The 24,615-nt window shown below is 39.4% G+C and overlaps 1 protein-coding gene across 2 annotated transcripts in view; it reads left to right on the top strand.

Annotated features, from left to right (window-relative positions):
• Positions 1-19,454, top strand: part of GPR156 (G protein-coupled receptor 156) — a 30,705-nt gene extending 11,251 nt beyond the window's left edge. Inside the window, exons 5-9 of one of the 2 annotated variants that reach the window (XM_063294598.1) lie at positions 3,776-3,901; positions 10,647-10,742; positions 13,181-13,417; positions 16,422-16,586; positions 18,194-19,454. In XM_063294598.1, the coding sequence (XP_063150668.1) occupies positions 3,776-3,901; positions 10,647-10,742; positions 13,181-13,417; positions 16,422-16,586; positions 18,194-19,429 (1,860 nt within the window). In that variant the 3' untranslated portion in view covers positions 19,430-19,454. The remainder of the gene's footprint in view (positions 1-3,775; positions 3,902-10,646; positions 10,743-13,180; positions 13,418-16,421; positions 16,587-18,193) is intronic. The other variant, XM_063294599.1, reaches the window with a different exon arrangement.
• The last annotated feature ends 5,161 nt before the right edge of the window (positions 19,455-24,615 follow it).

Below are 24,615 nucleotides of genomic sequence, written 5' to 3'. Positions count from 1 at the left end.
GCAAAAAGTGCCTGGTTGAAAGAATGCTACCATACTATCTTTCTAGCCTAAAAAAGAGAAAGAAAAGTGCTTTCCCCAGCAGAATGGTTTCCCGCCAGAATAAGAGTTCATATTGTGTTGGCAAATGAACAGATACATGGACACAAAATGTACTGAATATGTAAGGATGGGGCTGTTAGCAATTTATTTTGCAATTTATTTTATTTGCTGTGGAGAGGAGGGGAGAAAGTTCTGTTAGTCCAGGAGTTGTGGCATTTGAGAGAGCAAGATGCTCTGTGAAACTGACTTTTGGAATTCTTCTGTTGTCAGCCTGAGGGAAAGCTGTTTCCTGCCTATTGTTAGCATTATGTTGAATCATAGAGTTGGAATGCAGTGCTAAATCTCTCTTCCAAGGATTTAGTTTTTAGTCTTCTAAAATCCTCACTGCTCTTCTGAGAACCTGTTCCTGTTTCTCTGAATCCTTCTTAAAGCGTGGTACCAGAATTGGACACAGTACTCAAGTTGTGGTCTGACTAAATCGGAATAGAGTGGATTTGAAAAGCATGCTTCTGCTGATGCTGTCTAAAACTGCATTTGTCGTTCTGAAAACTGTATCATGCTGTTGATACATATTTGTTAATACTATTACAAAATCTTTCTCACAAGTACCATCAGTGAATGTAGTATCTGCTTTTTTAGATGTGCATTTAATTTTTGTTTCCTATGTGAAAAGTTTTCCATTTTTTTTTAGTTTCGTTTTAGACCATTTTTTCTAATCTATTGAGAAGTGATTGGATAGTGAGTGACAGCAAGACTATCCTTTACTGTGGGAATGAATGTTGTTCGTCATGTGCATGGTGTTGGTCTGGTGTTAACTGAAGAGCCAATGAATGCTCTAATAGGATGGAAGCCAATGAATGAACATGTTATCACATTGAGGTTCCAGCCAAGGCATATGAAGATCACCGTCATTCAAATGTATGCACCAACCAAAGATGCGTGTAAAGCTGAGAAGGATGTGTTTTATCAGTATAGTGTCGAGATCATGAAAGTTATAGCACTCTGTGATGCACTGTCAGGTGGCACATGGAATACTGTGTCCAGTTCTGGTTGCCACAATACAAAAAGAGTACAGTACTGAGAAACTGGAAAGAGTACAGATAAGAGCAACAAATATGGTAGGTGGCTTGGAGGCTAAATCCTATGAGGAATAGCTAAAAAAATGGATATGTTTAGCCTAAAGAAAAGAAGGCTGAGGGGAGGCCTGATAGGAATCTTCTAATGCATGAAGGGATGTCACAAGGCAAAGGGTATGGATTTATTTTCCATGACACTCAAGTGTAAGACCAGAACAAGTGGGTAGAAGCTCCAAACTTGAAATAACTAGGAATTTGCCGACTGTGGGAACTATTAAGCAATGGGACAGATTTCCTGACATTTCTCCAGCAACTGTGGAGACCACTGCAATGCGCTCTACATGGAGCTACCCTTGAAGAGTATCCGGAAGCTACAGCTGGTGCAAAATGCAGCCGCATGGGCAATCTTGGGTATCCCAAGATCAGCACATGTCACCCCTTTGCTCCGCGAGCTGCGTTGGTTGCCAGTATGCTTCCGGGTCCAATTCAAGGTGTCGGTTATCACCTTTAAAGCCCTACATGGCACGGGTCCAGGTTACCTAAGGGACCGTCTCCTCCCCATCATATCAACCCGTCCCTCCTGGTCATGCAGAGAGGGCATGTTACGGACCCCGTTTGTAAGAGAAGTCCATCTGGCGGGGTCCAGGAGGCAGGCCTTCTCTGCAACAGCCCCTGCCCTTTGGAATATCCTTCCCCCGGAAGTGAGATTGGCTCCCTCCCTCCTGGACTTTAGGAAACAACTAAAGACTCGGTTCTGTAATTATGCCTGGGGTGGGAGAGAGAGAGTAGTCATTCCTGGGGATGGTTAGTTTCTTAGAAGGACTCTGCTCTGCTTGCAAATCACAGAGAACTTTCAGCCATTGGGGTTTTTATCATATTTATTTTATTATGTATTATAGTATTTTACAGTTTTATATTTTTCTTATTTATGTTTTATTGTAAACTGCCCAGAGTCCCTTTTGGGAGATGGGCAGTGATAAATTTGATTGACAGACAGACAGACAGACAGATAAAAAATAAAACTGGCTGGTAACTAAGCAGGGACTGACTGGGCTCCTGTCTTTATAGCCAAGTGTCCTGGTGTCCTTTATAGTGAGGTGTCCTGTCTTCTGATTGGTCAGGACACCTGGCAATAAAGTCAGGTGTCCACACCAAAACAACCAATCAGGACTGGGCACAAATAACCAATCAGAGGCCACCCCCCACCAACCTGCACCAATTAGAAACCAGTTTGGCTAAAGACCAATCAGAAGACAGGACACCTGGCTATAAAGACTCAGTCAGTTCCTGCTGAGTTGGCTGTGGTCTGTGTAGGAGACTATTTTGCCTGTGAAGATGCTAGCCACAGTTGCTGGCAAAACATCAAGGAATCTGTTATCTGGACCACAGTCACTAAACCCTGAAGCCCAACACTGCCTAATATTTAAATGAATAGTTTGCATTTTAAAAACTGTAATAGCTCTTAATAATTAATGACAACTAATGATGATGATTTGATCTTTTACTGTATGATCTTTTTTTCATGTGGGCTGGGTGAGAGCATGATCTCAGTCAGAGGTGGTGGTGGTAGTGTTGTGTCTTCCCACTATCAGTGATTTGGAGATGGAGAGAAAGACTAAATCAAAAGACAAAAAATTGTTTCTTCAGGTTAGCTTCCAATAATCACTGTCCTCAATGTATTGTGTTCAGGCCCATATTTCTCATATGGACTGTATATAAAGTGGCAGAACCATGAATTAAGACAATTACAATTAAGACAAATATGATGAGGCATATTTGTGATAAATTAAGCTCAATGACATTATTTACAATCTGCATCAAATGCCAGCACTAAACTAATCAATACAAATAGACTCCCTTGCTCCCCACTCTCAAAGAGTTAGAAGTTCAATACCTATGCAGTATGGTTCCTGTGTCAGGTTTCATCTATTTTATATCTTACAACATTATTGTCTAACTGACTATTTGATAAGGCTTATTGGAATTAACTTCTCCACTTAGTTTTATTTATTCTACCCCATTTTATTTATACAGATGTGACTATATCAGCATTTCCAGTAACAGTCAACAAGAGTTGCTTCTAATAATCTAATCTTAGATGGATGTTCCATTTCTGGCTATTTTGGACATATCTTGTTGTTTTGATCTTTATTCTATATAACTGTGTGTCTGTCTTAGCAAATGTCCAATGTTTCTTTATTTTGCTGTTCCTATCACTTCTGAAAACGGTTGCTTGGCTTAACAAGTTTTATTGCATTATTGATCCTCTTATAAAACTGTGTGATACATTTTCCCTTAGAAGAGAGTAGTTATGCTTGCATCATTTCTTCAGACTATAATTACTAATCCTATGTTTTATATGTTTGAATTATATTCTAACCCACTATACTAGATCACTCTATATTTCTAACCCCCATAATTTTGTGCAGAGAGAAAGGGGCATCATCAGATTGTTGACCTTGAGGGACTAGATTTGGAAGGAGGGCTTCAGAGAGGTGAAGAATTCACATTGGTCCTTAAGTGGACTGAATTGCTAAAGGACCAGTCTGACTGATGTGGCAGAGGTCTCTATTGTAAAGTCTAAAGAAAAAAAATCATATTTTTTGTAAACAAATTATGAACACATCATGAAGTGGGCATGTTGAGTATTTGTATTGCAGATTATCAAAGATTTTCAGCTGCTGGTGATGTTATCACTGTTGGTCCTGGCTGATATTATCTTGCTCTTGATATGGATCTTCTTGGACCCAGTCCAGTGTCTCCAAAATCTCAATGCAGTTGTGAAGGTAAGATAGGAAGAGATTCAGATCAGAGGACTGAATATCAAATAATAAACATTAACCTTTTTTGTGTGAATCATGATATATATATATTGCCTCCCCACCACTATAAAAAAAAAGGGATATTTCTGCTCCCCACGCATATGAGAAGCACCTATGAACATAATTTAATGCAGGACATTCATGGATAATTTCCAAGTCAAAAAGTTGGCAAGGCAAACTGGAGATTATCTGTAAGACACACATGCACGCAAACAGAGTTAAGAATATATTTATCACATTCTATTTTATGTATTAATTGACATCAGGTTGGTAATTTTTTCTTCTGCTTAAAACTTTTAGTCCCCTTTAGTGTCCAGTTTCTAAAATCATCACTAATCTTTTGTTATGACTTGCAGTAACCAGGATAGCCAAAATAAGTCTGTTTCCCACAAGGTTGTTTATTTTTTATAGTTAGTTCCAAAATCTTATAGTAAAAAATCAATATTCCAAATTTATCTGGCCCCTTAACCCATTTATAACTTTCTTAGATCAAAATCTTATTTAGCTTTTTGCTGTTTATTCCAAATTCTTTAAGTTCTTAAGCTTGTAATTAATCTTTCTTTTATTCAGAGTTGAAGATAAATTCACCCGATGAAGACTTTTTAAATTTGTCATTCTGAAGGACTCTGTCCTGATTACCAGACTCTGATAGCTTTATGATAGTTAGTAGGCAATTTCTGAAAGTGATTAGAAAGTGAGGTTTGAGAACTTAGTGTCCTTTAAAAGGTTCCGCCGCAGTTGTGAGCAAGATGGCTGATTCCGTCATCTCCTGGCACTCAAACCTGCAGAAAACCTCATGAGCAGCCATCCAGAGCCCATGTGGGCGATCTCCTGTCCTCTCCTTATCTGGAGAGGTTCCAAGGAACCAGTTCCCCAGTCTTTGCTGTGGTCATTGGCTCCACCCTCACAGAACCATCCTTAGTTTGCCATACCTCCCCGAAAGCCCCATTCACAGAATTAGAAGCTAATCAGAATTTCTGCTGTAAGCAGTATAAAAGGCACTGAGATTTTAAAAAGGCATGTAGATCATTACTAGTCTCAGAACAAAACATTTGAAATAGGACAGGAGAAAAGTTAGGGTTATGCATCTTCTTTCTGCATAACTTTGGAGAGGGTAAGGATATGAATTTTCTGGATCAAGTATCCCTGATTTGAAAATACCTTTCCCCAGAATAATGACAAAAGCAGTTGACCTTCAGACTCTATTTGCCAGGAAGCATACATTTTAAAGTTACATTGCCCCATCAAAGGTTCAGGGAGAATGGTGCCAGCTAAGACATGCTTTTAGTGATGATGGTTCCCTACATTCTTAAGCTTGGACTTGTGATGAAATTTTATTGCTAGGACTGAACTTTGGTGTATGTGCAGTAAACTGAATGCCTCTGCACATGACCAGAATAGATTCCATTTTAATTATGAAACATAGTTTCTCCCAGGTAGAAGTCAAGATTTGCAGAACAGAAGGATTCATCTGAGGTGTGAAAAAAAACTCAGTTTGAATGCTAAGCCTGAATTTTAGAACCTGTGAAGAGTTGTATAAGAAAATCCCCTGCTTAAACGCTCCTGGCCTTAATATTTACACAGTTTTTCTGTCATTACTGAGTTCCTGGAGAATATCTGTCTATGTGGTCATTAAGAGTCAACCCTGACATGATGATACATAATCAGTCATTACATCACAGGGAATTCCCTATGACTGGAAGAACAAATTGCCCTATGGGCCACTTGAAACAGACTCCCAAAACTCACTAGCAGCTGTGTGATCCTGCTTGAAGAGGGTATCATTGTACCAGTTGCATTCTTGAGCGTAGTGAGGAAGAGCCCAAGGAATGCACTGAGATACCTGCTTCTCTGCTGAGAGTTGGTAAAGCTCTTTGTGAGGATTTTGAGTAGCAGATGAAAGCCAAAAAAAAAAAAAAATTCAATTCCAAAATTATTTTCTTTTCCATCTTCCTGTTTTTAGCTTTGTAAAATCTATTGAAGGATTTTAATGAAACCAACATTATGTAACTATTAAAACATAATTGGCCTAGAAAAGATACAATACTGCTTCCTTAGAATGCTCATTTTGAAATGAAAGGTACTGGTTTTGTTTTTTTCTGCTGCATATTTAATAGCAAATTACAGAAAGAGATCACTAGCATATGGAAATGTAAGAGGAGTAGATGATAAAGAACATGAATGAATGAATGAATGAAAAAAATAGTGTTTGTGGATCTAAGAGAAAGGGGGAGGATATAATAGATCTGAATTAAGGTGGTCTGGTCTTGAGTGAAGTTGAATACATGCAGGGAAGAATAGGTTTAGCTTTAATTATGAACGAATGGGCTAAATGTATGTTTGAAATAATGAATTGGTGTCATCTAGGTTGTTGTGAGTGTATTTGAAAGTAGGAATCCAGAGGTTGGTGATAGTTGCATGTTATACTCCAGTGAATGATGATAATGGAAGAACCAAAAAGTACTTGGGAGATATGAATGGATGCTAGGAACAAAATTAGATAATATAAAAACAAAGTCATTAGGCCATTTGCAGGCCCAAGAGTGAATGAGAATAGTGACTGGTGAGAATCTGCTTAGAAAAAGGGCTTTTGGTTTTGAATGCATGATTTAAACTGGTCTGTTCATGCATTCACAAGGAGAAAGAATGAATTGGAAAATGTTCTTGATTTGATTGGCTTTTTTCATAAAATGGTGTTGGATTAGCAGCTCCTTTAGCTAGCTCTGGAGATGTTTTCATTTTATTCAGCTTTTATTATTTTCTCTTTTTGAAACTACATTTTATCTTATTTTATCTTATTTTACTTTCTCTGAAGATTTTACCTATTTTATAAATTTAAACTCCTGACTTGCAATTTAAAAGCATCTGACACTATGGGTAGGAAAAACGGACACTGAACCAGCCTGAAACTTTGAAACCAGTCAAAGCAACAAAACAACTGAAGATCGTTGAGTTTTTCATGTCAAAAGTTTCTATTGAGGACTTAATCTCCTGGAATTCAGTAAACAGATTCAAAGTGCTCTCCCAGCAGTCAGATGAAATGCCAAATTCTCCTCCCTAATGAAGATGATGGACTCCTATGGATTAAGCACACCGGCTATTCTGAAGAGAGCATTAGAGGCACCTATGCCTTTAATGATGTTCCAGCTGATGAGTTAAGTGATCCCTATCAGATTTCTTGGCTAAGTATTACCTTTTAACTGCTTGAACTGGAATAGCCTTGTTTGAGCAGCTAACAATTATTTCAGTAAAAACTGAGGATCTGAAGAAAACTTTTGATGCCCTTAGAGGACTCTGTTAAGAGAAACAGCAAGCGAATTATTCCCAACTCTTTAATTGATAAGCAGGTTGTAAACAGCAAATTTTATGCTCCCTTAAGCCCAGATAATAAAAGGGACTCTGCCCTCATATATCAACATGAACAATTAGTTCTGGCTCTTCGTAATCACAGTGTAAATGTGGGAAGATGAATTTCCATAGGCTTTGTTCATTTTTTCCCTAAGCCAACTATTTCATACCCATTGACCCTTGTTCACAGTAACTGGCTCCCTGCTATCAGTGGCAGAAAAGGGTTCAGTTGTTCTTTAGCAATCCAACAATACCATTGATGGTTTTAAAAATGAGGATCTTAATGAAGACTTCTGAAATTATCCCCATTTGGGGTTCACTGATCAAAATGTGAGACCCCTTCTAAATAATATTACATCAGCTCACACACTCCAAAATGCTGCATCTATCTCGGACAGTTGCCAAGTTCCTTCTACCTTATCTCTGACCTTGACAGCAGGAAATGCAGCTAAATGTTTCACCAACACAAGGAAAATTTGAAAGTGAACTGATTATCTCTTACAGCATGATGACTAAAGACAAACAGTTGGGGATATTATCCAGAATTGAAGGGCTTGCCCAAGCCATGAAACTGGTCGAAGAGAAAATGAAGCCCTGTGCTGCTCTACTTAATTGAATGGCAATTAAGGATAACAGAAACAGCTAGATCCCAAAGGCTTTCATCCACCCTTTCATCCACCAAAAATAATTTTGGTTTTAGGTTGGACATCAGGAATCTAGGGGAAGCAGCTCAAATGGACACCCAATTTAATAAATGCTGACAAGCTGCCTGCCTTTTTCCAACTAATGTTCTTGAAAGACATAATTATGCATTTTTCTCAGAAACAAATTTCAGCTCCAGACAGACTGACACTGATCACAGGTGTCAAGCCAACTTGATTGAACATCCCCTGGGAAACATCCACCACCTGATCTGTTCCAATGGTATCATCCCCACTGGTCTGGATTTCCATTGGATATATTGATTTGGACTCTCCCATGTCCCCTCCTCTCCAAATAGCTATTAAAGGGTCTCATGGATGGAACATATCATCAGTGAGGACCACCCAGGCGGTCTCCATCTTCCATCCAAAGTGCACATCTGAGAAATTCATCCCATCCCTCCTCAGCAGAATCTTCTACAACAGAACTGCAAGCCCAGTATTGTAACCAACCCTCAGACTGACTGGGGACAAAGGAGGACTTCCCTGATTTTCTGGAACATTGTTGGATGGAAAACCAGAACCCATACTTCCTGGACTTAATTTGGAAATACAGTTTTATATTGTTATAGGAAATCTGGTCTCTAGAGTCCACGGGATTATAAGGTTAATAAGTGCATTCTGTTAATACTGTCCCTGATGCCACAAGGGGTCATGTCCAAGAAGGCATCTGTACACTCATATCAAATAACCTGTTGAACCTGATCACACAATTGGAGTCATGTGACCACCCAGCAATAGCTTCTAGGGGCAATTGAGCCTGACATGGTATTTTAATTATAAATGTCTAACTTCCCCCTCACAGGTTGCTTTCTGGATGGGACAAACTGGAGAACTATTTGTCCCAACTTATTTGGGATTATCCAAATGCTGTATTGGTAAGCGACTTTAATGCCAGACTTAGCAATAGTGACAAGTTCAGCTGTTCTTGTACAATCATTTTAACCTCATACTATGTTTTTAGTTTAGCAGCAGCTTTAAAATTGGATTGTTGCTGGGTAGGGATCACTTGCCACTGTCACTTCATCTGGGCCTTAATCCCCTTTTGACCTCTTTGGATAGTTCCACCCAGGCTTGGGACAATGGCATAGGGTTCAGCCACTCATAGGCTTAGATGGTCTGAACAGACTGCAAGAGCAAGACATTTCTTTCTTGCCTTGATCTTAAGAAGTTGCAAAACCTAATAAAAAGAAAGAAGCAAATTTTTACATGTACGCTACATACATACCCACAACTGGGAATGACTTTTTCAAGCTACAAAGGATAGAAATGCCACCCTTTTTCTGGAAAATAATTTCAAGCACCCAAACCAACATGATGGCTTGGCCAGAAACTAAGATTCTGCCTAAGGTGGAAAGAGCTCTATAACACTCTATACAAGTTCTCTCCCACTAGCCCTTTGCCTCAATCTATGCTCAGTGGCTTAGTATTTAGTATGAGACGTATTAGTCTTTTATTCACAAAGTAGTTTTATTATAGTTTTAATATTTAGATTTCTTAGTATTTTATTTTCTGCATATATAGTGTTACAGTATTAATACTATATTCATTTCTTACAGATTTTTTTCGTTTCTGTAGATTTTAGAAATACCTATGCTTTTTAATCTGTACTTTGTAACACATTACAGTAATTTTACAAAATACTGGTCAGTGACTGGATTAAAGTTAAGTCTCAATTGGTTTGATTGTTTTTGATTTTAAAAAATGAGAGAATGAGTGAAAAATACAAGAGTAATGAGAGATTCTGAATGTGGGACAGACCAGTATTTGGTAGTATCAAGAATAGATCTTGGGGGGGGGGGAATGGAAGAAGGAAAAAAGTGAAAAAAACTAGAGTGAAAGTAGAATGTTCCCAGGAGTCATGTATAAAAAAAGGAATAAAAGATACATTCATATCCCAAAAGAATGAATGGAAAATTGATGTAAGAAAAGAGGATGTAAAAGCTACTTGGAAAAGAGTGAAAATGTTACAACATATTACAAAAGTCTGTAGTTTACACAGACATGTAAAAGCTGAAATTTGTGAAGCAGGAATCAGCTATTTTCAGATTAGACAGAATCACTATGTAAACATGGAACAGGATGAATTCAATACTCAAGGCCAAGACAAGAATGACTAGGAGTCCATTGACTTGAAAGGGTAGCAGGAAAGGACTAGAATTTCAATGTTGGACTGACAAATTGAATTATTTATTTAATTGATCGATGTGCCAAAATTTATATGCTGCCTACTTTTCTGATTCTAAGTAGCTTACAACTTATGAGATAAAATGTTAATAATATTATAAAAGCCATCCATAAGAGCCAATAAATACTAAACAACACTGTTAAAAACTGTAAGTAAACATGTCTTCAAACAAGCCCAATTGCTCTCTTAAAGAAGACTGTTTCCATAATCTTCATAATCTTCTGAAACTTCATCAGAATAGATGCACACTTAACATCGGTGTGCAAGCTATTCTGAGGTGCTTCTACTAAGAAAGTCAATCTCCAAGTCCCTCTCCCCCTGCCTCTGATCCTGTCAGAGTTTTTAATTTCTTTCTTTCTTTTAGCAACATCTTAGAATTAAATTCTGTAATAGGAAAATGGAAGTAAAGTGTTAGGATTTTGAACATTTTGCAAACTAAGATACTTCCGCTATGTATTTCAATCTTTGGCAGGTCACTGACAAAGGCATGAGTTGCACACTGAGATATGGATATGTCTGTAAATCTCTCTATTCTGAATTTTGGTTTATTTTCCTTCTGGGATTTAAGGTATGTAATCATTTCAATATCTCATTGATAAGAGAAAGGATAACAAGTTACTTCTTTTAAAACATCACATTTCTCAGCCAAAACTCAGAAATGCAGTCACCTATTGCATGGAAGATAGCTGGACAGAACTATGATTGATAGGAGCATTGCTGCTGGTAGGGAATTTACCAGGAGGCAGACGAGGAACTCTTCTCACTCATCTATCACTACTTCTGCAGGGACATTAAATTCAAAGCAACTTACAGTAAATCCTAAAACTTTATAAAACAAGCTTAAAATAATTGCTACCACCCAGCATTTTCATTCGGCTATAATGTAACTTATAAGGTGGGGGGGGGGGGATAATAGGTCACCAAAGCCCCCCAAGTTGCACCACTGAAATTTAGGGGCAAAACACTGCCTGTTGTAGGTTTGACATGGGATGATAACAAGTACAAGCAGTTGGGCTGACAAGTCCTAGGAACTGGATAATTAATTAGCAGCTTGGGTATGGGACTGTGGTATAATTTCCTTCCCAAGCTGCCCTCTATCACCCAAATAAAGTACTGAGGTTCCATCATGCAGAATTGGAGAGTGGCTTCACATACCATGGCTGGTGGAGGAGGGTATCCTTACTGCTTTTGCATCAAAAATGCTCTTTCACCAGAACAAAATAGGCCATTCCAAGGGAAAGGCAACCTTTAATTGGCTGCTGGTTACATGGTGAGCTCATTCCAAGGGCCAGGTGGCCAGAACACTGGAGGCCCTGGATTTCAGTTGTTGCTGGTAAATGCCAAGTCCATATGAGTGGACAAACAAGTGGATCTGGCATGCATTACTGAAACCCGGTTGGGCAATGGCAGCGATGTCACCCTCTCTGAAATCTGCCTGCCTAGGTGTGGGTTTGCATCTGCTTTGAATGCCAGGACAAGGGAGAAGGGTTGGTGGTGATCCTCAGAGAAAAACTGGTCACATCCAGGAGTATTGCTGATGTGGTGGTGGGCTATACATGCCTTTATGTGACATTGGGCAGTATAGACAGCTAGGGATTCTGCTCATGTACCACCTGGCTTCTGCAAGACAGAGTACCTTTCCGGCCTCTTGAATCTCATTGCTGGGCTGGTGTTGGAGTCCTCCCAGCTTCTGTTGCTAGGGGACTTCACTAATCATCCCCTGGAACATCTATGGTAGGATTCTAGGACAATCTAGGAATTCATGGCAGTCATAGGCTTGAACTGGGTTATCTTAGGCACATGTATTGGGCATGTCAGGGGTACTATTCCAGATCTAGTCTTGTCAGAGCAGCTATTACGTGATCTGAAGATGGAGGACATCCCCTCAGCAGGGATGAGGACGTGGGGTTGCCACGCCCCCCCAGCCCGAGAGCAAGGAGAGCAGAAAGCGGAGGTCGTAGAGGCTACACGCAAGAAAGCAGCCCCGCCCTCCTAAATAAGCTCCACCCGGTTCTGCCTCTATAAAAAGGGAGCTGCAAGCCTAGACCAGTTATTGGAGATAACTGTCTGCTTACCAGATTCCGTGTGCCTTGACTCCTGATCGGAAACCTTGTGACCTGACTCTTGGACTCGCTTGACTAATCTTGTTTTGAATGTGAAACTCCTTCAAGGCAAGCTCGCGGGACTTTTGCTTGTGTTTGCGCTCACACTTCCTTGCCGCCTGTTCGTTTACCTCACAAGTTCCTCAGTAAAGTTTGCAACAGCCTTCCTGGTGTACTGCATGTGATTTGGGCTGGGACAGGACACTTAACTGGTAGGCAGTTCTCTCAAGCACCTAATTAATCCCTGTGACCAGGGTGCAAGATGAGATTGCTCCTGGATGGCTTCTCCCACAAGTCTGGAGAGGCTCCTTGCGTCAACAAGGAGCACTGGGAGATGAAATGGATGAAGAGAATGCTAGAGCATTGGTGGAGAAAGGCTGGAAGTGAATTTGGCTAAACCCAAGTATGAGCTCCTACGTATCTGGGCCTAAGGCAGGGAAGCATTCTTACTTTGTCCTTATTGTAATGTTCTATTTTGGGGATTGAGACTTAGCAAGATCTGCCCACAGGCTGTTATGAAAAACTGGGCACCATTTTGCCATAACATTGCTCAAATCTACTTAAATCTTGGCTCTGTATGGGCAGGTTTTATGGAATGACAGAAATAGAAACTTGCAGAGTATCTGGGAGTCATTCCATGTGGCAGATTTCAGTGAAGTGGCTAGGGTGCTGGGCAGCATGAGCTCCATCAGATGTGAGCTGGATGCTGACCCCTTCTAATATTGCCCAGGGATGAACAGTAGAGAATGGTTGCTGTTGTTCCATTGTAGTCACTTGATTTTGCATCAAACGAGCAGTATAGATGTTTTATAAAATTTTATCCATATGTGATTAGATTAACGGAATGGAAGATTAGACTTAACTCAGGTTTGAACCTACTAAAAAAATCTTTGCTCTTTTTCAGGAAATCCTGCTGATGTATGGAACTTATCTTGCGGGTCTAACAGATAATCTCAGTTGCCCACCAGTTAATCAGTCACTGACACTCATAATTGCAGTGGCTATTATTTTCCTCTTTATTGGAATTATGCTGGTGGTTAATAGTTTTTTCTACATGTGGCACAATCTGGTGTATGGATTAACCTCAGGAGGAATCTTTGTCTGTACATCTTCAATAAATTGTTTGATTTTTATCCCACAGGTAAGAAAGCAGATGAGTGGTATTGCAAATTATTTTCCCCCCAGACTCTTGCATATAAATGGAATACCTGAGGTGTTGGCATCTAAATTGAGTAAATACATGAATTAAAAAATGGTGAGATAACTATAGGTTACTCCGCAGGGAAATGCAGTTGTATATCCTCAGCTCATAATAAATGTATTCTGCTTAGTATTCCAGTAAGCCCATGACAGGAATCTGGTCATACTGGGACTTGCAAATACACTTTCTCAGCTGTGCTATATAGCGATTGATCTAAGGGCTCAAAACTATTGTAGGGAGCCACCCTAAACATCCTATTTTAGCACTACATAGTTGTAGAATTGGAGCAAAAGAGGGAATAATTTAAAAAAACCCTCATGGTGTGCACCTTTTTTATTTGAATGTCAGGATTTCATTAAATCGTATTTTAAAAGTTTGAAATAAAGGGGAAATGCATTACATTTAATCAGTTTAAATCTAGTTCTTGTTCCTTTATATGATTTTACCGATTTTTTGAAGTATGATTTCTCCAAATGTGAAGTATCTCTTTTAGACTGAAAAAATGGATATACAATTTAAATGAGAAGCACATAAACCCACACACTTTCCCTGCTGTGAGCAGCTGTCATTGACTGGTAAGATTAGGATAGACAAAGCACAGAAAGAGAAAGAGAGAACATACCAGTTGAATCAGACTGTGGATTCATGAGACAGTATTCTTTTGTTCAGGCACCAAGCCTTCCACAATGTGAAGGAAATAAGGTTGAACCAATTTTGCAAAAGCAAAGTTCAGGTCAGCCAAGATACCAAAGCCCAAAATGTAGGGAACTAATTGTTGTCATCATCATCTTTTATTATATTCAGGCAGAAAGAAATAACAATTTATAAACATGTAACACAATACATATCGGAGTCCTTTGTTTTGCTAAAAATAACTTAAAACCTAAAATCTTTCTCTTCTATTAAACTTAACAGTGAGTCATGGTTATATTGCACAGCTGTGGCAAGATAAAACGTTTTTGCTCAAGCACAATCTGTGCCTCTTATAACACCAGAATTCCTTGAAGGCTACTTGTGAGCTCTAGTTGTTGACCTTTATAAAATGTGACATTACTTGATTAAGAGCAATTAAATTCCCCTGAGCTGGGGCAGCAACAGAGAAGGCTCAGTTCCAAGTCACTGTCAGATAACCTCATGGAAACAGTAGGCTCAGATGATCTCAATGATCTCAGTTAGTGTAGAAGTTCACATGTTTTAGTGTGGCTTATTTATACTGTGTCTTAAGTATTTGGCTTTACCTCCCAGTGTCTGTAAAATGCAATAAAATTTGGGAGATAGGAAATGGTTTAATATGGATGAATTCCCACCGAATTTAAGGTTACTGTGAAATCTGCAATGAGTTTGTGAGCTCATTTTCAAGGAAGCAGTTAAGGAATTAGTTTCACAGTTTGAGCACTATTTTGTTCTTAATTTATTTTGTGGGTAAAATTGGATAAACTATTAATTTTATCCCTAATAATACATCATTATAATTGTTAGCATCATTCAAATGTTAGATTATAGTATTTATTTTATCAAATGTATTATGGCTGCCTATTCCAGAAGACTCTGGGCTACTTACAATAAAAATAGCTAAAAACAACCATGCCTATAAACTAAGACTACAGAAAAACTTTTTAAAAATACAAAAAACTATGAAAAAGAATTGATGGCTGGCAGCCTTGTGGGCAGCCAAAACAGAGATGGCAAGACACCATCAACAAGGACATGCAAATCAAGGGCCTGCACCTGGAGGATGCGGAGACCGGGCAAAGTGGCGTTTCAGGATCCCAAAAGCAGACCCCACGATAGCAGGAAAATGCCAGGAAGAAAACTACAAAAAAGAATGAGCCCCCCACACCCAGCCATACCTCTGGGTGCTGTGTTTGACCACCATATTCTGTAGCACATTAGATTATTTTTATCTTGCTTTGTGATCAGGAGATTTTAGTATTTTGAGTTAAAAACCATAGACTTAAAACCACAGCTGTGATACAGGAAAAAAAAGATTTCAGGACCTTGCAGATTTTAGAAAGTTAGGCGATCTTTCTACAGTAGATAGATGAAAGACTGAACCAAAGCTGGTCCCTTAGGATTCTAATGAAGTGAAATTACTTCTAGGGGTGAAACTTGAGGGTTATAGCTGGCAAACTTTTCATGACCAGGAACCACATTTAAATGGTTTTAGGAAGCTGACAGCTATGGTGAGTGGGGCAAAGATGCAAAATGTACCTTCATGCATGAGGCAAGCATGTTTCTGTTTTAAGGGGACCCTGAGGCACTGGGGTTATACTCTTTACATCTGTACTAAAATTATTTTACTACAAGTTTGATGCATTTTCACTTCAAAGTAACAGGAAGCTGAAATTAGGCTGAGAATTTGGAGAGGTTTTGAGGGCTTTCTATGGTTCTGGGATCACAGGTAGCCCTCCTCTTTCCACAATTTGTACGATAATAACTGACAAATAATGTAATGCAGGTTATAAATAAAATGTTTTAATTTCATCTTTTCCCAAACTTAGGCAGGGTGCCCTTATTCTACAAAGTGATTAAAAACCCAGGTACTTGGAAGAGTTTATTTCATGTATTTTGTGATGTACCTTGAAATACTTTGATACTATAGCTGCCAGTTGACAAAGCTCCTCCATTTGCTTTGTCCCCTTCTTTCCTTAAATAGCGAAAAGACCTGAGGTAAAAGACTTTGTCCCAAAAAAGTGTGTTCGAGAGAGAGAGAAATGTGGACAAAGGAAGCGGACATTGCCCTCCAATGAAATGAGTGCGTGTGCGCTAGGGAGAGTGAGATCTTTACCTGTGTAGACAAAACAACACAGGAGTTTTAAGGACCCCCCCCCCCGTGTTTCTCCTTAGCTCTCACTTTTTGTCTATCCTTCTCTTTCTGTCTTGATTCTTTTTCTTCGCTTCTGTTTCTGATACAGTTGATCTCTAATTCTATTTTAATGTTCAGCAGATCAGACAGTGGAAGACTTTTGAAAAACAAGAAGTTGACGTCAGCAACATGGCCAAATATTTTACAGGTTCCAACAAGAATTTCCACTCTACAATGTATAGTGATGAAGAGATATACCAGCTGCTAGGGGAGAAAAATACCATGATGCAGCAGCTTGCAGAGGTGGGAGATTTACATAATCAGTAGAAAGAACGGAAACATAGTAGCTCCTCACTACCTACCATTCTGACATATGAACATATTTAAAGTATCTCATACTGTAGAATAAAAACTGAGCTTCAGATCTGAAAACCTGGGATAAAAACAAGAAAAAAAAATTAAGTCTGCCTCACCCTCAGACTACCTATTTACCAAGTGATAAATATGGCAGACTCTTACTATTTGGGGAAAAAGACCACTATAGTCTATATTTTTTTTCGCCTGCAAGACATTTTAGAATGATAGGAAAAATGTTCAGGTGACTGAGAATCTGTATCATTAAAAAAAAAAACTTTGCTATCTGGAAGTTTGCAATATCATAAAAGAATGTGCCCTTCACAAAGAGAACATAGGTACAAATTGCCAAATTGTGCAAGAAGGCAGATGCTGGACACACTTATTCCTGCACAGAGATGCTCTCATTTCTGTGCTCCCCCATATTTATTAGTGGAGGAAAATTTGAGAAGTTAGCCTTTTATAGGATCTCTCAGTGCATACTGAAAACATAGCTCACTGATTATCATTCCAGTAGCATGTGAGGAATTCAGCAGGTATTCAGTAAATGATGCTAATCTTCAAAAGCAGTATCAGTTCCTAGGAAAGTATGAGTATATCCCAGCAGATCCTATCTACCGTCATGGGCTTTGCTCCCATGATGGAAACAGTTTAAATATAGCTCCTTCTCTGGCAGATGTGGCTTATAACCTCTCCATTGAAAACTTTACCAAGTCTCTTCAGTTAGCAAACAATATGGAAAATCGTTGGAATAAAGGAGGCAGCAAGGTACTTTTTGCAGCAACGTTTGCACAAATAGAACTCAAGGTTAAATAGGTAACTATCCTGAGCAAGGAGAACTATTCTTAGAGTATCTTGTGACTTTGTTCAGTTGCTTTTTTCTAAAGTTTTAAGGATACTGGCAACTCTGCAAATACAGGAGACTGAGGTAGAAGAATATAACACTTTTAAGCTAACAATAGGAAATATAATTTCTGGTGTTCTACCATGTAGAGAAAAACATTCTGTACAAGTCTTTGTATCTATAACAGATCAAGCAAATCTAAGTGGCCTATGAAATAAACAAATGAAGCACATCATAAAGAACAATTATAGCCCAGTCTATCGAGTGGAGGATTTCAGAATTTGATTTACCATTTAGTCTGAAATAATTAAAGTCCATTCTGTGAAGTTTCAAATTGGGTCCCCATGAAGGGACATTTTGCCAGTATATTCCAACTATATGAAAACTGAGGAGGTTAAATGGGAAAATATCTTGTTTGTAGTTGTATGTCATTAACAAAACAGTGCATACAATGTTAGTGCTTTGTGTCTGACAAAGGCCTTTAATATAAGATTGATAGTGATACTGTTTTTCTCCTCCTATCTCTTTTATTATATACATTTATTATGTGTATCATTTATTATTAGCCATTGTGATAACTTTTGTTGAAGCATAACACTTATTCCAGTTCATTCTTCTTCATTGCATGGCAGGCCTTTGTTCATTTTATGCAAACTATAATTGTGTTTGGTGCATTTAAATCAAAACATTTACCAGAGTTTATTTAAAACAGAAAGATACAGCAATTGCAAATCTTCAAGAACAAATGAACAGTGTTAAGGAGAAGTTGATGAGACTGGTGGCTACAGAGGATAACCACAGTGTTGCTGACTCTCCATTTCTTTCTACCTCCCATTTATTGCGTTCTCACTCTACAGCTAATTTTTCTTCAGTGGCAACTGAAAATCTACCCTTCTCACTTAGCCAGGAGCTGAAGCCATGGCAGAATTCTAAATTCTCAAATTCACAATACGTAGCAGGATCACTTAGTAAAAAAATGTGCGTTGATGACCTAGAACTTACAAATCAAGAGAACATATCATTAGACATTACTGCTAAGTGCAGACTAGTGAATAAGATGAATTCAGGTGCTAAGAATGATGACGATCAATGGTTTTCTCAGTCCAGCACTTTACTTACTAGGGAGAAGCTGCATGAACAGAGTCTCAGTGCACTAAGCAAAGAAGCAAACCAACCACATTCTTCAGCAGTGAACCAAAAACAAAACCCAGAAATGAGTTCTGTGAGCAGTGAAAATTTTCAAGAAACCTTGCAAGACCTGAGTGTGAATCACATTACTGTAATGCAGACATCTTCCAGGAGACCTAAGTACAATTATGAAAGGAGCATTATGTTGCAGCCAAAGAAGGTTCAGAAGAAAATCCCCTTCCATCTTTCTGGTTCCAAGGCCTCCAGTATTCAGTGTAGGTTGAATAAATCAGCCAGCAGAATGCAAAGAATGAGCAGAAGATTAATGGAATACCCTTGGTCAGCACCAAGAAATACCAAGGATGGAGTTTCTTTGCATCAGCCTCCACCTTTGCCATCACTGGTGCTTAAGAAAGCACTGCAAACTAAGCCTGACAATGTATTTGAACAATTACACAATGAAAGCTATGACTTGCTGCTAGATAATCATCTAGTAGAGAACTGTGCATCCTCATTTTATCCCACAAGCTCCAGGAATTTCCATTATCAGCAAAAAGATTTTCTGACAAGAGCTATTCCAGGCCTCCTTCCCTTCCAGCATTTTTACTTTGATTCTGGCAGCAGTTCTTCTGGAGAGGGAACCTACTGTCACCAGACACAGGCTTGTGAGGTTTGCCATTGCAGTCTCTCTTCTTCTAGTGACAGCTGCATGATTGACACAGATCCTGAGTATAGTATGACTTTAGATTATGCAAAACTTTACAGCAACGCTCAACCAATTGTAAATTTCAATGTAGATTTGGAACCCACGTATGTGTAAAAATAAAATTTGAATTTATTACAGATTCCTGTTTTCCAACAGTAAATGAGAATATCCTCAAAAGCATTGCTTCTCCTCTGTTTGAGCCTACAAGAATTAGTGGCATAGAAGCCCAAGTAAGATATTTTGTGTAGAATAATACCAATTTCACTCTTGCTCTGCTATACCTCTGCCAAAAATATAGCTTTGCTATGCCTCCTCTTTTGGGTGAGATGGGCAGTGATGAAATTTGATAAATAAATAAATAAGTTCAGTATCCATATATATAAAATTTATTCCCTGCCCATCCTACTCATACAGCGACTCTAGGTGGGTTACATAAAACAGGAATAAAACATTAAAATACAGTAAAACAGTACAGTAAAAACAGTCTTTTTAACAAATAATATGTTCTAAAAGATGGCTGGTAAAAAGTTCTTGATTTAAATTCTGGGAAGTGACTTTAGGTGCCAACCACCCCCAGGGTTGGCCACCCCTCTTTGCCCCCCATGCGAGATGGCAGAGCCAGGTCTTTACTCATTTCCAGAAGGCCTGGGGAGTGGGAGCTTGCCTCACCTCTGGGGGAAAAGTATTCCACAGGGCCGGGGCAAGAGCAGAGAAGGCCCTTTTCCTGGGACCTGCCAGATGACATTCTTTCAGCGACGGGACCTGCAACATGCCCTCTCTGCCTGACCGGGTGGGACAGGACGACGTAATGGGGATGAGATGGTCCCTCAGGTAACCTGGACCCATGCTATGTAGGCATGCCTACACATAAGGAAGGAAGCACTTTTGTGAGCAAACTCCTTCTCAATGTATTGATTACCAGAAGCCAGTATGGTTTATTGAGTCTTGCCAGACTAATTAGAGAGAGGCGTCAAGTAAAGTGCCATAAGGAACATTTCCAGATCTACTTTCAATAAGTTTTTATTTATTTATTCAAATTTTGGTACCACCCATCTCCCCCAAGAGTTGCAAATGATACAAAATTGGGAGGGAGGACTAATACCAGGGAAGATAGAAATACAATTCAAAATTACCATGATTGGAGAAATACACTGAAAGCAACAAAGTGGAATTTAAGAGGCAAGTGCAATGTTCTTCACTTAGGGAACAAAAATCCGAGCCCTAGGTGGGGAATATCTAGCTTGGTTAATGACGTTTGTGAAAAGTGTCTTGGAGTAGTAGTTGCTTGTAAGCTAGTATGACCCATCAGTGTGATACGGCTTCATAAATATAATTACAGGTTGAAGTCAAATAATGATGTGGTCCCCTTTTTCTCTTTGCATGTATAACATATACCTGTGTAGAAAGGATTACTTAGCCAGGTGAGGCCATTTGTGTGTAATTATTGTTACTTGGCAGCTTTCTTAGCAAACTTTCCAAATTGCATTATTGAATTATAAATTCTCTTATCTTTGAGTGTTTTATCTGTGTTGCTACTTGGAGCAATTGATGATAACATGAGTTCTCTAACGTCTGCAGAACAGAGGGGAAGTAGTGGTATGTTAGAAATAATGTCTACAGATATATTTGGCAGAGGGTTAGTTATCTGGGTTCCCAAGTTATTGGCAAGATATGCCATCACACTATCCCTAGGGATTCTCTACTAGGAATCCTGTATCCCTGGCAGTGGGTCAACTATCCGAGCGATGACCAATGATGTCAAAAGCCCCCAGACACTGAACCTTGACCCAAAGAACCAGGAAGTATTATGCAACTGCCAGCTCAAGGGGGCCCGTCTTCTGCTGTTTCTTTGGAGTTCCTGGCAAGCTGAAGGGACATGGATTGGTATATCTTTGGACTCTCTTAATATTTATTGAAATCTTTTTTGTTTCTTTTTCATTATTGTGTATTTGTTATTTGTGTTTACTTAATAAAATAAAAATAAACTGTGTCCACTGGATAGAAAACTCCCTTAGCTGCTCCTATCATTTCAGGAAGTTGTTGCACCTCAGAAATACAAATTGCTTGAATAAGAACTAGTGGAAGGTTTTCTGAATGGGAAATGTTCCAGTAATATTAATGGAGAAGACCCTTTGAAAACTTTTTAAAAAGTAGATGAGAACAGACACAAGCTTATGCCATTGCCACAATGGTTAGGGGAAAATTAGAAGTTAGGGAAAAGGCAAGTTGCAGTCTAAACTGACTGAAGCTAAAGTTGTTACCTATTTTACTGTGACTACCAAAGTTGGGCAGAGAGATTCTAATTCATATCAACACCATGACAGTCAAGCTCATGTTATTCACTGTGGGCACAAGCTGCATTGTTTAAATGCAAGAAGCAGAACAGGAATGTTTTCTAGAATCCCTATCACCAGAGCGTATGCATAATTATATTCAGAACTCATCAAGATGTTTTGCAAGGTGTGGAGTTTTTAACTAGGTGAGAGAGCACTGGTAGTAAAGATGATGGGAAAGATGTAGAATTCCAGGAGACAAAAAGAGCATTCCAATCAGAGTTCAAAGGGCAAGGCAGAAACACAAGATGAAGTAGATGGTTAAGGAGCCAGAAGAAAAATATAGCCTGAGGCTTATGAGTAATGGGTTGTAATCAGAAGTTGTTCCAGCAGCACTTGAGACGTCCTAAGCCTTTGCCTAAGCACGGCCAGTTCCTTTTAGATGTAGTTACCTGGCATTTCAAGCTACATGTGATTTATGAGCCCTGGCACTCATATGCATTCCTTTCTATCTTCTAGCGGAAAACTGACAAGGTGATACAGGACTGGCATATAATTCAAGAACAGAGTCTGTGAGAGCTGAGGCAGAATAGCACTATTTGAAGCAATCCTTTTAGTGCCAGAACCTGAGTTCACTGCCTCAGCCTAGCTAACCTCCCCCTCCTTATTCTTCCTGCTTGCCTGAGAAGAACTATAGCCTGGGGCCAACCCACTGTGGTTTTCAAGAGATGTTCAAACATGAAATGATCTCCACAATGATCCCACCAACTGATGACCTCCCAACAGTGCACTGGTATGCAACTTCCCCATAGCAAACCAAGCATGGCTATCTCAACATTCTTCCAGCAACGTTATGCACTACAAGGGTAGTGGCTGTCTGGGAGGCAATTCTGTTGTCCTGGTCTTCTGAAAATTCTGAACCCAGATCTCATCATCCCAGAAGTCCCTAAAAAAGTCAACATCTTTTTACAAGCAACTTGGGAATGAGACTTTACACAGAGCTAATACATCATTTTTATTACTGCCTATTCCTAGCCTGAAGGGAAAGCATGTTCATGGAAGTATTAATATTTTAATTTCTGCTAAATTACAGTACATACTTTGCCTTCTTGCTCTTTTTGTGCAACTGCTTGAGCATCACTATTAATCTGAAAACGGAATCAATGTTTTTAACTAGTTAATGCTTATTTTCCTCCATACCTTGTCTAAAACTATCAGGATTTGTTTGAGGATCACTTAGTTGAGCTATTGTTGAAGCACCCAACTATGATATGATTCTAGCAGATTGTTTCATATATAACCCCACTGCCTTAAAGAATGAGGGAATTAATAATAGGAGATAAAGGCTAGCCCAATCAAATTTGATATATTTTTAAATAGTTCAGTACAGTAGTTGGTAACCCTGTGGGAGAATTTAATTTCTAGTTTGCCATGGGCACTAGTGCTAATGATTACAAGATAACACTCTCTAATCTCTCTACCAGTTTTATCCATTTAAAGCAGCTTTTTAATCCTGATAGTGGTTCCATGTCTTGTTACACTGTCCCTTGTATCAGCCTTTCATTCCAGTTTAATAAACCCCCTCTTAACTGTTTGGGTCAGGCTTCTCTCTCAAAAGAGAACAGTGTTTTAATTAACAGACCAGTCTTCATAAATTTCTAGGAAAATTGTGAAATTTTGCTCAGGTGGTTGCTGTAGGAAGGTGCTAGGTCTAAATCTGTGTTTTAGAGCCAGTTTGGTGTAGTGGTTAAGGTGCTGGCCTAAAAACCAAGAAACTGTGAGTTCTAGGCCTACCTTCGGCATGAAAGCCAGCTGGGTGACTTTGGGCCAGTCTCTCTCAGCCCAGCCCAGCCCAGCCCAGCCCAGCCTAGCCCACAGGGTTGTTGTGGGAAAAACAGGAGGTAGGAGGAGTATTAAGTATGTTTACTGCCTTGAGTTATATATTAAAAAGCGGGATAATAATAATAATAAGGATATGATTGGCTAATTAAGCTTTTTGTTTAGTTTACCGGGTCATTTCTTACCTTATTTTACTGAATTGCTTTATTTTATTTATCTAATTTATATAGCCGCCCATCTCTCAAAGTAAGCGACTCTAGTGGCATACAACACAGCTAAAACAATTTAAATACCTAAAACCATTATCATTATTAAAAATTAAAAAAACATTAAAAACCATAACAACTGAACTAAAAAAAATAGACGAAGGGATATTAATAACAGAGCCACCTCACTACTTTACCTGTCCCTGGGGTCCCTAGGCTGCTGGCATAACCAGGTCTTGAGGGACCTCCAGAAGCTCAATAGTGACGAGGCCAACCTCACCTCAGGGGGGGAGAAGATTCCACAATGCGGGCGCCACTGCAGAAAAGGCCCGCTGCCTAGGGACCACCAAATGTAGCTCCTTAGACGACAGAACCCATAAAATGTCCTCTCTCCTGGATCTGGTGGGACGGGCAGATGAAATCGGGGAGAGGCATCCCTCAAATAACCCAACCCCATGCCATGAAGGTCTTTAAAGGTCAACACCAGCACCTTGAATTGAATCCAGAAACAAACCAATGCAGCTCACAAAGCAGAGGTGTAAACAAGTTTTCTACCAAACACACACAACTGCTCACACCACTTCATATGTACCAGTTGAAGTTTCCGGATACTCTTCAAGGGCAGCCCCATATATAGCACATTGCAGTAGTCCAACTGGAGGTGACCAGGGTATGAGTGACTGTAAGTAGGGGCCCTCGATCTGGGAACGGGCACTACTGGCGCACAATACGAAGTTGTGAAAAGGACCTCCTAGCCACGACTGCCACCTGCTCATTGAGCAGGAGTCGTGAGTCCAGGACAGCCTTTCTGTCATGAGTAATGATGGCGAGCAGGAAGGGGCTCCCATCCAGGGTGGAAAACGCATGCGTAGTACTGAGGAATTAAGCAGCCATTCAAAGAGACACAGATCAGGCCCGCCTTAGCTTTTGGGCTTTATATGTCTGGGTTTTTCCCACGCTTATTCAGTTTGTTAGGATTCTG

This window comes from Candoia aspera, chromosome 2, assembly GCF_035149785.1.
Source record: "Candoia aspera isolate rCanAsp1 chromosome 2, rCanAsp1.hap2, whole genome shotgun sequence".
NCBI lineage: Eukaryota > Metazoa > Chordata > Lepidosauria > Squamata > Boidae > Candoia > Candoia aspera.
The sequence above is the reverse complement of the archived record's forward strand: the minus strand, read 5'-3'. Positions and strand labels throughout refer to the sequence as shown.